The sequence below is a fragment of the Pongo abelii genome, chromosome 9 (assembly GCF_028885655.2).
Source record: "Pongo abelii isolate AG06213 chromosome 9, NHGRI_mPonAbe1-v2.0_pri, whole genome shotgun sequence".
In the NCBI taxonomy this organism is placed as follows: domain Eukaryota; kingdom Metazoa; phylum Chordata; class Mammalia; order Primates; family Hominidae; genus Pongo; species Pongo abelii.
In genome coordinates, this window is record NC_071994.2 from 32,782,280 (window position 1) to 32,795,473 (window position 13,194).

General features: G+C 44.0%; 1 protein-coding gene and 1 pseudogene across 1 annotated transcript in view; both read right to left on the bottom strand.

Moving 5' to 3' along the window:
* CAT (catalase) overlaps window positions 1–2,238 on the bottom strand; it is a 33,396-nt gene extending 31,158 nt beyond the window's left edge. Inside the window, exon 1 of the mRNA NM_001131267.2 lies at window positions 2,071–2,238. Within this exon, the coding sequence (NP_001124739.1) occupies window positions 2,071–2,136 (66 nt within the window). The 5' untranslated portion in view covers window positions 2,137–2,238. The remainder of the gene's footprint in view (window positions 1–2,070) is intronic.
* A 7,266-nt stretch (window positions 2,239–9,504) lies between these two features.
* Window positions 9,505–10,274, bottom strand: LOC112135430 (corepressor interacting with RBPJ 1-like; annotated as a pseudogene).
* Between the last annotated feature and the right edge of the window lie 2,920 nt (window positions 10,275–13,194).

The window sequence follows — 13,194 nt, forward strand, 5'->3', positions numbered from 1 at the left end:
GTAAGCGGTTTTTACTCAGAGCAGCTAAAACTGAGGAACAATAAGACCTCAATGTGACTGCCAATCAGGACGATGTACACAGTGCCCTGAGATGTCATGGACAAAGGGGATGGCCATATTTCAATTAAGAGCCTCCCAACTATAGATGTGCTTTTTGAGTCAGCCATTTCTCACATGGGCAACTATGTAAGGTAAATCAACAGCAGGGACTTCAACAGTTCATGATTCTCCCAAACAAGGAAGAAGGCAGCTAGTCTCAGAATAAAGGGGAGTCCTTTAAAAATGAAAATATTGGCCATGCGCGGTGGCTCACACCTGTAATCTCAGTACTTTAGGAGGCCAAGGCGGGCGGATCACCTGAGGTCAGGAGTTCCAGTCCAGCCTGGCCAACATGGTGAAACCCCATCTCTACTAAAAATACAAAAATCAGCTGGGTGTGGTGATGGGCACCTGTAATCCCAGCTACTCGGGAGGCTGAGGCAAGAGAATTGCTTGAATCCAGGAGGCGGAGTTCGCAGTGAGTGGAGATCGTACCACTGCACTCCAGCCTGGGAAACAGAGCGAGACTCCGTCTCAAAAAAAAAAAAAAGAAAAGAAAAGAAAAGATTTTGTTTTGTAAAAATCTCACTACTTTGTCTACACTTTTCTCAATTCACCAAGTATTCATGAAAACTTCAGTGTGAACCAGGATTTGCACCCACTGGGTAAGGAAAGAGTCCCAATTGGGTCCAAGAAGCTGAATTCTAACCTTGTCTCTGCCACTAAGTAGTGGCACATCCTTTACTAAGACTCTACGTCTCTCTGGTTCACTTTAAGAGCTCATGAACCATCCTAATGGTATATAACAAAGAACAGGGCCAAGAGGGAAGATTTTCCAGGCCCTTGGAGGAGAATGGCAGCCTTTTCCCAAACAGGGAACCATTAAAGCAATCCATGAGCCCTTAGCATTAATACCCCAGTTCACGAACCTGAGTTTTGAGCAAGAGCACTAGGCAGAATGGGGAAAACAGGGCTGCAATCCTCTCTCTACCATTAACCAGCAGCCAGGGAACAGGGCAAGACCTTTAGACTCCCTGGGCCAATCTGCCAACAGAAGACTCAGACCAGATGCGGTCTCATCTAATCCAACCTCCTCATATATGCCCTCTTGAGACTCTGCACCCGTGGGCACAGGCCAGGAATGTCTCCCCCACCACCAAGTTAAAATCCTACTCATTTAAAAAAATTCCTGTTCAAATGTCACCTGCTTTGTCTGGCCCACCTGGTCACTCCCTCTACATTCTACAGATAACCTATATTAGAGCCCTCACCACGCTGGAGTGTAATCATCTGTTTATGTGTCTTGTCTCCCAGACTAGACTCTCAGCTTCTCAAGGGTGTTGTTCTTGTCTCACTGGAATTTGTACACCTTGCCCCGGAACAGTGCCTAGCACCTACAGGCGCTCAAAGAATAGAATAAACGCATTAACCAATCCCTAATGTCACCCCCCAACTCTAAAATGCTGGGCTCGATATTCTGAAGTGCAAATGAGACAATGGATGTAAAAATTCTTTTATTTAGTCGTTTAATAATGTGCATAGTACGTACCAGTCACTGTGACTGGTGCTGGAGACATCAAGATTGTAAAACACAATCCCTGCCCTGCTGGACCCCACAACTATGAAAGCGTGTAAACAGTATTTCAAGAAGGGCAGCGTTAGAGCCTGGTTCCACTTCTCCCCTCATTGACTTCCTTGCAGCTGCAGCTCTCTGCCTCTTTCCCCATGAGCCCTCATTCTGTCCTCAAGTTGCGACCTCTGCCCCAGTTGGCAAAAGTGTAAAATTCTGAAGCAACCACCCGAGCCTGTTGCGGACAACAAAGCCTGCAGTCCCGCGCCCCACTACCCGGAACCCCCTCCCCTGCTCCCGCGCATGTAAGAGTCTGTCTGCAACGAAGGGGATACCCCCTGCCCAGTTAGCCGCGGTACAGTCCCTCTGAGCGCCGCCCTGGGGGAAGCCGGGCCGTCACTTGCCGACGCCCCCGCTTTCTAAACGGACCCTCGGGCCCGCTCGGGGAGCACAGGGTGTACCTGCGCGGCCCGCTGCTCCTTCCAGTGCTTCATCTGGTCGCTGGCGGGATCCCGGCTGTCAGCCATGGCGTGCGGTTGGCTGTGCGGAACACTGCAGGAGGCCTCGGCTCGTGGGTCTCCACCCTTAGCAGGCAAATGTGCCTGTAGCCCCGCGGCCGTGGCGACTTCAGGCTCAGCCAATCAGCACCACCCCCTCGTCCCGCCCCCTCGGGAGGACTGCCTTGTGATTGGCTGCTCGGCGCTAGGCAGGCCAAGATTGGAAGCCCAGTGGGCGCGGAGCAGGGCTCTCCGAAGGAGGCCTGAGGACCCGGAGATACCCAGAAGGGTGCGGAAAGGAGGGATCCCGCGCTGGTCCAGCAATTGGAGAGCCTCGCCCCGCCGGTCCCAGGTGCCCGGGATAGCCGAACCCAGGGCGGGGCTCCCGGTTATCAGCGTCCTTCAGGCCGCCCTGGGACGCGGCCGTTGGTGGCCTGCCAGTTTTGCAGACGGAATACTTAGACCCTGCTGGGTGGGGCTTTGCGCTCTATAACTATGCTTTCTCAGCTCTTAAAAATTGAGCAATCCTGGGTTAAATTACTCTGTACAAAATTAAATTTTGCCATACGCTAATGTAAGTATTATTTGCAACCAAAGGATGGATGGATGCTTTTCTTTTTCTCTCTTAGCTCTTCTTATTTGTGGATTATCACTTACTAAACTAGTATACTAATTATTTAATATAAAAACACTCTGAAACGTTTATCTCCGTACAGATGGGTGTTGATTTCCTCCTTTACCAGAGAAAAACAACTTAACTTAGATGGGAAAAATGTATTCAACTCCGGTACACTGCCAAATTGGCTTCTTTAAACACTGGAGAAATCTGCTTCCCCAAATTTTACTCGCAGGTGACCAGGAATTTTGAAAAGCTTTGTGTCTTTAAAAAGCTATGTTGAAGAATAAAATACTTAGTAATATTTAGTACAATATTTGGTAAGTTACTGACTAGTTTGTCATTGTAATCAAAGAGTTTAAATGATTTCTACACCTCCTCAGGTGCTAGGATTTATCTTTAAGCACCTTAATATATATACATAGTATATACCATCATCTTCAAATTAAAAGTTATCAGCTTTTGATTTTTTCCAGTACAACTACATATAATGGGTGGATATATAATAGTGGAAAGTTCACATGTTCTTCATCTTACAAAAGTTTGATAAGAATCTTGGGCATAAAAGTGGAACTTTAGCAGTTCATTGGAAAAGAAAGCCACAAATTAATCTTTAGCACCCTATACTTTTCCTATATTAAAAACAATTGTAAAGATGCTGTTGGCTGTGTAATTCGGTGTCTTTTTCTACCTGCCCGATCCATACTGTCAAGACTGTAAACTCCATGTGAGTCGGAATCCTCCCATCCATAATTTATTGAGCACTTACTATATACCAGAGACTATTCTAAGCTTTTTGTCTATTTGCTTAGTTAACCCTCCCAACAACCCTATGAGTTAGATACTAATGTTATCTTCATTTTACAGGTTAGGAAACAGAGGTACAGGGAGGTTAAATAACTTGCCCAAAGTTACACAGTTGTTAAGGGATAGAGTCAGGATTCTAACTTCAGCTGTTCATCTCCAAAGTCCACAGTTTGTTGAATAAATAAATGTTGAAATAATGGAGCAAATCATCTTCTTAACTAACCAACACAAATATCAACAAAATAAATAAAAGACCTGCAGTCATATGTTAACCTTTGTTCATTATATAAACACTGTCCAGCATGTGTTTTTTTTTCCTTTGTTTTTGTTACTGTGGATTTGGATTCCTAAAGAATCATTTCTAGAGAAAGAAATGGAGAAACAAGACTGGTTTCTGATCTTGTCATATCTTGTATTTTAAAATAAAGGGCAGGCTTACAAGTAATGACAATAAATTTATAATGTTACATAGGAGGCTGGGTGCGGGGGCTCACGCCTCTAATCCCAGCACTTTGGGAGGCCGAGGCAGGCGGATCACTTGTGGCCAGAAGTTCGAGACCAGCCTGGCCAACATGGTGAAACCCCACCTCTACTAAAAATACAAAAATTAGCTGGGCGTGGTGGCACACACCTGTAGTCTCAGCTACTCAGGTGGCTGAGGCGAGAGAATCGCTTGAACCCAAGAGGCGGAGGTTGCAGTGAGCCAAGATCGTGCCACTGCACTCCAGCCTGGGTGACAGAGTGAGGCTCCATCTCAAAAAAATTAAAAATTAAAAAAAGTCACATATTAGATGGAAGTTCTATCGACTATAATTACAGCTTAAATGAAAACACTTCTAAAAATCAGCCCTAGTTAAAAAATACTTGAAACCAAACCAATACAATTACCTAAAGGTAATTGCAAGTGATTGGTTAGGTAAACAAATTGGGTTCTAGGTTTTAATATTTTAGTCATATGAATTCATGGGTATTTTTATTGATATAAATAAAAATTTCATTTAAAAAATGCTGTTCTCTGAAGTCAATTTTCAGAACTCAATGAAAATAAAATATACTGGCACAAGACATACTGTTATTAATCCTGGTATCACGAAATTTGAAACCAAGCTTGCAAAGTAGACCATGTAACAAATGTTCAAGAAAAACGTTTGAGTACTCAGCTAGGAATCTTTATAGACAAATTTTATTTCATCAGTATTGCAAGAAAAGAATGGCGAGAATGAACATTATGTTTTGTTGGATGACAGGCATACAAAACAGCACAAGGGGTAATTACTCTGTTCTGATTCCACCCATCCTTAGAGAGGCCGAGAATGTTCTACATATTTCAGTTTCATTCTCTTCACAGTGGCCTTGTGAGGTAAATTCAGAGTTAGGCAAAAAGGAAGAGAAAAGAACACAACAAGAAAAAAAGAGAGTTACAATTCAGTATTGGCTGCTGGCTTTAAGGGAAGAGAGTAAACATCACCACAGCTCCATGACTCCTATTCACTGTGGAACAGGCTTGAGCAAGCAAGAGAAGAAGGTGGGATTTGCTTTAAAAAGTAGCGGTGGTGTTATATGCAGTAGCAGCACATACCTTCTGCTCTGCCTATTTGGCTGTACCATATCTTTCCCGCTTTAATATGAATAATTGCCTACTTAGGAGGAGGCAACCCAGATATCCCCTGGTGTCTGGTGATGGCCATAGCATGAGCTATCCTGAGGAGAAGAACATGGATGTGCCTTTTTCCGCCTGGGCCTCACGTGCCATGCTACTGATCTGATGTTTGCAATAAAAGGAAACATAGGCCAGGCCTGGTGGCTTACGCCTGTAATCCCAGCACTTTGGGAGGCCAAGGTGGGTGGATCACTTGAGGTCAGGAGTTCAAGACCAGCCTGGTCAACATGGCAAAACCCTGTCTCTGCTAAAAATACAAAAATTAGCTGGGCGTGGTGGCGCTTGCCTGTAGTCCCAGCTACACGTGAGGCTGAGGCAGGAGAATCACTTGAACCTGGGAGGCAGAGGTTGCAGTGAGCCGGGGTCATGCCACTGCACTCCAGCCCCAGTGACAGACCATGACTCCGTCTCAAAAACAAAACAAAACAAAAAAACAGAGGAAACGTAGAAATAATAATTGGGAATTTGTTTTTACCTTCACTTTTTTTTTTTTTTTTTGAAACGGAGTCTCGCTCTGTCACCCAGGCTAGAGTGCAGTGGCGCGATCTCGGCTCACTGCAAGCTCTGCCTCCCGGGTTCATGCCATTCTCCTGCCTCAGCCTCCCGAGTAGCTGGGACTACAGGCGCCCGCCACCACACCCGGCTAATTTTTTTGTACTTTTAGTAGAGACGGGGTTTCACCGTGTTAGCCAGGATGGTCTCGTTCTCCTGACCTCGTGATCCACCCGCCTCAGCCTCCCAAAGTACTGGGATTACAGGCGTGAGCCACCTCGCCCGGCCCTTAACTTATTTTTTATATTTACTAATGGAGGCTTGGAAAATGCAGGATAAAATATCAGACAAACAATCATTCAAAGATTATGATAAACAGGTAACATTTTTACCAATATTTTCTCTCTTATATGTATGTAAAGCAGTGTGTGTGTGAGTGTGTGTGTGTGTGTGTGTGAGAGAGAGCGAGAGAAGAAAGTTTTACAATGGATCCTACAGAATACATAATCTTATATCCTGCTTTTTCCACCTAACATTATCAGATAAAACTTTTTGCAAGTCATTAAATCTTCTTCCAAAATGTGATATTTTTCTCCTATGGCTACACAATTTGCAATCAAAGGACTATTCCTTTATTTACATACTCCTTTACTGAGAACATTTAAATTGTTTTCTTCTATAACAGTACAGTGACATCCTTCCTCTACATTTGTATTTATTTCCTTAGGACCTATTTTCAGAGGTCATTTTTGGTTCAAGTCATTTGAACATTTTAAGGTTCTTGTGACATATTGTTGATTGTTTTCTGCAATGCTCGAGCTAGTTTATACTCTCACTGGCACTGAGAGTGTGGCTTGGAAGTGCAATTTTCAAGATAGGGGAATATCTGGATTCTGGATGTTCATCAATTGCATATTTCATCACATTCTTCTGAGAGAGAAGGCCTCTCGTGTTATGTTCATCCATAACCACTACCCCATGGGAGTCATCCAATATACTGAATGTCTGCTGTGTCCTGGGCCCCCTGCCTATTGGGCTCTGGGAGTACAGCAGCAAAGGACGTGGACATAGACAAATAATCAGGCAACAACACGGGGAAAAAGTGCTGAGAGAAGGGAAGGCCAGCTGTTGTTAGGATTACCTAAGAAGGTCGCCTAACCTGAACCTGCTAAGTCATGAAGGCTTTGAGTAAAGCTGAAAAACTGAATAGGTGTTAGGTGTGGTGTCAGGAGTAAGCATTATATGATCCACCCTGCTACCGCAGAAATCCAAACAGATTGTTAACCACTTTTCCCTAAAAGTCTGACTTCATTCATGGTGATATGGAGATGACTTGAGCAGGACTCAGTAGCAAGCAAATATTTACAACAGTTGTTGAGCCTTTTTCAAGTTTGTGCAGGTCCACTGGCCTCTGAACTTGACTTTGACTAGCTTAAGCTCCTGCGGCTCACCCACATTCCCTCCTTGCCTCTGGGCTCCTGCAAGGCCTGGGTCAACCAGTCATGTTTAACTACTGGGATTGACATGCTTGGATTGAAGTTATTTTCCAGTGCTGCTGTCTTAGAGGTAGTTTGCTTGCCTCCCTTGTTTATGCTTTAAATGTTGCACCTGGGCTTGACCTTGGGTTTAAGTCTGTTTGCAGAAACCAGACATGGGTTCTTGTACTCTGACAATCAAAATAAAAAGTCAAACCTCATAGACAATCAACACATTCATTATGGACTGAGAGCACACACAATTATGCATCTATGGAGAAATGAATAAAGTATACGTGTTTGGGTGGAACCATTGGTCATAGCTAGGAATGGTCAACTAGGGGGAATGGAACAGGCGTCTCTCTTCTATTCTTTCCCATAAACCCAGATCATTACCTTGTAGGGCTCAAGAGACAAAATAGCATGGTACATGGTTAACAGCCCCAGCACTAGCATCAGAGCACTTGGGGTCAAATCCCACCATGGCCATTTACAAACTGTGTGAACTTGGGTAAGTCACTTAATTTTTCTAAGCTACCATATTGCTTTTGTAAAATGGAGATAGTAACACCTTCTATATTAGGTATCATCCATGTTGCTATAACAAAAAGAGCCTCCCAAAAAACCAACAAAATAGCATAGACAAGATCAAAGCTTATTTCTCTCAATAAAGCATTTCAGACCTAAATGGTACAGGGCTGGTTAGGCAACTCTGCTATCCTCAATACACAGCTTCCATCTCTGAGTCCAATGTAGCTGCTCACTTGATCATAACTGCATGCCAGCCAGTGGGAAGGGGGACAAAGGAGCAAAGGGAGCCCATGTCCTTTCCTTTTTAGGGCACAATTTGGAAATAGCACACTTTATTTCTACTCACATTCCATTGGCCAGAATTTAGTCATGTGGCTATGCCTAGCTATACAGGAAACCAGGAAATGTAGTCACTGGCTGGGTGACCATGAGCTTGACAAAACTCAGGCATTCTATTATAAAAGAAAGGGGAAGTGAATATGGGTGGCTGATCAGCAGCACCGGCCTCACTGACCTCCAAGGGTTGTTGGAGGATTAGGGAAGATCATATGAACCATATGAGTTAGTTATCTGTATTCTCTGATTATTAGTATTTCTATTTATTCTGGAGTGCCATGTAGCTCTTGCATGAGTTGCAACACTGTTCAGAAAATACAGCAAACTTTGTTGTAGGATATCCTATTATACTCATCCTTGTGGGATGTGCTGTAGTTAAGAGACTGCCTCTGGACACTGAAGTTTGGCTCCGAGGTCACGTTATGATGAACAAAGGCCAACCACTGCGCTAAACCAAACCTTCCTATCCCACAAAACCATCCATTCAAAACATGTTTTGTTTAATTAACAAACACTTAATATTGCTCCTACTATGTCTAGGCTCTACACTAAGGGATTTTCCAATATTAACCCATCTAATCCTTATAACAATCCTACAAGGGGGAATGAACTCTTACTACCTTCACTTTACATCTGAGGGCACTAAGGTACAGAAGGGTTAAGTAACCTCCCGAAGTTACCCAGATAGTTTGCAATGGGGCCAGGATTGGAACTAGACAGTGTGGCTCTGGAGATCACATCTCCACTCCTACATTGTTCTGCCTGTGACAAAGTGGGCAGGAATACAGGAAGATCTGGAGTGAGTGTTCTACATTCTTAGAATTCAACTCCAGCATTGTACTACCCTCTGCCCACCTGAAGATGCGGTGTTATGGGAAGCACCCTGACTAAAGCAATTGTGAAATCCATGTTTTGTACCCACATAGTTGAGAAGAACCACAAGAAAATGACATTCTTCTCAGTCTTTAAAAGACAAAAAATGGGAAGTTGTTATGGATTTGTAATATAAGAGCATGACAGGCCTAGAGAGCCACATGGGATTGAGGAACAGCCAAAGGCAGGAACAAGAGTGCTGAAGAAGAGGCAGCTTGCAGAGCAGCAAGGATGAAGAAGGAGGAGGAAGATCTCTAGCTGCCTCTCTTTCCTGACAGCAAAGGGCAGGCAGAGACTTAGCTAAACAAGTCCATTCAAAGAATCATTTTCCACCAAGCAAGAGGACCTGTTGCCCTGTATCATCTTATGTGCAGCTCCTATTCCAGGATATGTAGACATAAACAGATTCAGTTCTGAGACACTGTGACATGAAGCAAAATTCTCCTTCTTGTGTCAAATGTCGAAAGCAATTGCTCCAGGCAGCCTGAAAATGAAGATCTATTTACTTCTTTTTTTTTTACTGAGAAAATAAAGAGAAACGTTATCTTATTTCCTTGTTTGTCCTCTATATAAATTCTGAAACAAATAAATCATGTCTAGTGCCTACCTTACTCATCAGTGGGAACTGAACTTGCATTGATTCCAGAAAGACCAAACAAAGGACAGTCTCAATCTGCAGTGACATGATCCCATTTGTGACATTTAATGCAGTTCATATTTCTAACCTGAATATCAAAGGGCTAATTTTTTTTGTTTATGTAATCTTTGGTATATTTTTCTCATGGAGCTTCTTTCTGCCATTTAAATTTGTCTTCATTCTCTCCTGTTTTCTTTTTTCTCTGTTTCCTTTTTTAGCTCCTGGTGGGGCCTCACAAATGAAATTAAGGCCATTCTTTACACATTCATCTCCCATAAGCAATCTGTTTTCATATGATTCTTGTTCTTTAAGATACTGCTGCCTTCGTTCTTCTTGTTTCTTCTTATCATATACTTTCTGTTCTGCCATTCATACTTTTTTGTTGTTGTTGAGATAAAAGTCTCACTCTCTCACCCAAGCTGGAGTGCAGTGGCGCCATTTCCGCTCACTGCAACCTCCATTTCTCGGGTTCAAGTGATTCTCCTGTCTAGCCTCCCCAGTAGCTGGGACCGCAGACACACAGCTAATTTTTTTATTTTTATAAGAGAGGAGGTTTCGTCATGTTGGCCAGGCTGGTCTCGAACTCCTGGCCTCAAGTGATCTGCCCGCCTCAGACTCCCAAAGTGCTGGGATTACAGGCATGAGCCACCGCACCTGGCCCATTCATACTTTTTTGATACTGGATTTGGAGGCAAGATGAACATCCTTCTTGCACATGACATTGTCAGAGGATTTCCCCATCCTTGAGCCAGAGCTGGGGAAAGCAGTGGCTAGCTCTGTAAGCAACATAAACGAACTACTTAGCAAGCACTAGCTTAATTCTCTGAAACTTCGTACTGGGATTTCATTTTTCCCAATCCCATCCCACCCAATATTCTAAATGTCAATGAATAACAATCACCGTTGCCTTTCTCTTGTCTGGCTGGCCCCTGAGGTGTGAAACAACTTACTCGATGGGCAAATTATAGATGATACAATATTCGAATTTGTATCATCTTTCTCTTAATGCCCTTTTAAACTCTGCATCCTCAAAAGAAGCCAGAAGCCACATGGCTCAGCTTGGAGCCTGTAGTTTACCATGTTGTCTTCTCAGGAAGACCTTCCTTGACCACCTCTTCTAACCTTATAGCTTCCTCTGGCACTTCCTGTCATGCCTTCCCTGCTTTATGTTTTCTCCATGACCCTTCTCCCTTTTAACATACTATATAACCGATTTCATTTGTTTATTGTGTATTTCTACTACTAGAATAGAAGCCCATGAGGATTGGTGGGTTTTGTTTCTGGTTTTGTATTTTCTGATTATTCTTAGCACTTGCAACAGTTTTCTGGCACCCAGGAAGTGTTAAACCAATATTTGACTAAATGAATGAACAAGCAAGTGAATTAATAGATGAGGTAATACCAGGATAAACCATGTTACAAATAAGCAGAGTAAGTGACAATTTGCCTTGAGGGATTTGAGAGAGAATTTGATCAGATCCCTGGCTCGAATACAGACACCCTCCCATTTCATTTTTAAATATATTTTCCTTTAGGACTTGAGTACTTTCCCATATTCTCAAAAAGAGTCCTCTTTTAAAAAATAGATATATTGCCAGGTGCAGTGGCTCATGCCTGTAATCCCAGCACTTTGGGAGGCTGAGGCGGGCGGATCACCTGAGGTCAGGAGTTTGAGACCAGCCTGATCAACATGGAGAAACCTCATCTCTACTAAAAGTACAAAATTAGCCAGGCATGGTGACATGCACCTGTAATCCCTGCTACTCGGGAGGCTGAGGTAGGAGAATTGCTTGAACCAGGGAGGTGGAGGTTGCAGTGAGCCAAGATCACGCCATTGCACTCCAGCCTGGGCAACAAGAGTGAAACTCTGTCTCAAAAAAAAAAAAATACATATATTACCCCCATTATGAACCTGCTGACATGGTACACCGGGAAGGACTCAACATCGCTTCTGTGGCATTCCTATCAAAAACGCATACTCTGAATCTAATCATGAGGAAACATGAGACAAACTCCAACTGAGGAACAGTCTACAACTGGCCTTTTCAAAATATCAAGACCATGAAAGTTAAGGACTAAAGAACTGTTCCAGTTTAAAGACTAAGGAGACATGCCAACTAAGTATAAAGAGTGTTCCTGGATTGGGTCTTGGAACAGACGGAAAAGACTTCAGAAACATTATGGAGACAATTTATGAAATTTAATATGGGCCATACACTTAATATGAATAAGAACATTGTATCAATGTTAGATTTCCTTGTTTTGATCATTAGACTGTGGTTATGTAATCTCTTACATCAGAGATTTATTTTGTATCTTAGAAAATACATATTGGAGGGAGGAGCCAAGATGGCCGAATAGGAACAGCTCCGGTCTACAGCTCCCAGCGTGAGTGACGCAGCAGACGGATGATTTCTGCATTTCCATCTGAGGTACCATGTTCATCTCACTAGGGAGTGCCAGACAGTGGGCGCAGGTCAGTGGGTGAGCGCACCGTGCCCCAGCCGAAGCAGGGGCGAGGCATTGCCTCACTCGGGAAGCGCAAGGGGTCAGGGAGTCCCCTTTCCAGGGGTGACAGACGGCACCTGGAAAATTGGGCCACTCCCACCCGAATACTGTGCTTTTCCGACGGGCTTAGGAAACGGTGCACCAGGAGATTATAGCCCGCACCTGGCTCAGAGGGTCCTACACCCACAGAGTCTCGCTGATTGCTAGCACAGCAGTCTGAGATCAAACAGCAAGGCGGCAGTGAGGCTGGGGGATGGGCGCCCGCCATTGCCCAGGCTCGCTTAGGTAAACAAAGCAGCCAGGAAGCTTGAACTGGGTGGAGCCCACCACAGCTCAAGGAGGCCTGCCTGCCTCTGTAGGCTCCACCTCTGGGGGCAGGGCACAGACAAACAAAAAGACAGCAGTAACCTCTGCAGACTTAAATGTCCCTGTCTGACAGCTTTGAGGAGAGCAGTGGTTCTCCCAACATGCAGCTGGAGATCTGTGAACGGGCAGACTGCCTCCTCAAGTGGGTCCCTGACCCCTGACCCCCTAGCAGCCTAACTGGGAGGCAGCCCCCAGCAGGGGCAGACTGACACCTCACACGGCCGGCCGGCTGGGTACTCCAACAAACCTGCAGCTGAGGGTCCTGTCTGTTAGAAGGAAAACTAACAAACAGAAAGGACATCCACACCAAAAACCCATCTGTACATCACCATCATCAAAGACCAAAAGTAGATAAAACCACAAAGATGGGGAAAAAACAGAGCACAAAAACTGGAAACTCTAAAAAGCAGAGTGCCTCTCCTCCTCCAAAGGAATGCAGTTCCTCACCAGCAATGGAACAAAGCTGGATGGAGAATGACTTTGACGAGCTGAGAGAAGAAGGCTTCAGACGATCAAATTACTCCAAGCTACGGGAGGATATTCAAACCAAAGGCAAAGAAGTTGAAAACTTTGAAAAAAATTTAGAAGAATGTATAACTAGAATAACCAATACAGAGAAGTGCTTAAAAGAGCTGATGGAGCTGAAAACCAAGGCTCGAGAACTACGTGAAGAATGCAGAAGCTTCAGGAGCCTATGCGATCAAATGGAAGAAAGGATATCAGCAATGGAAGATGAAATGAATGAAATGAAGCAAGAAGGGAAGTTTAGAGAAAAAAGAATAAAAAG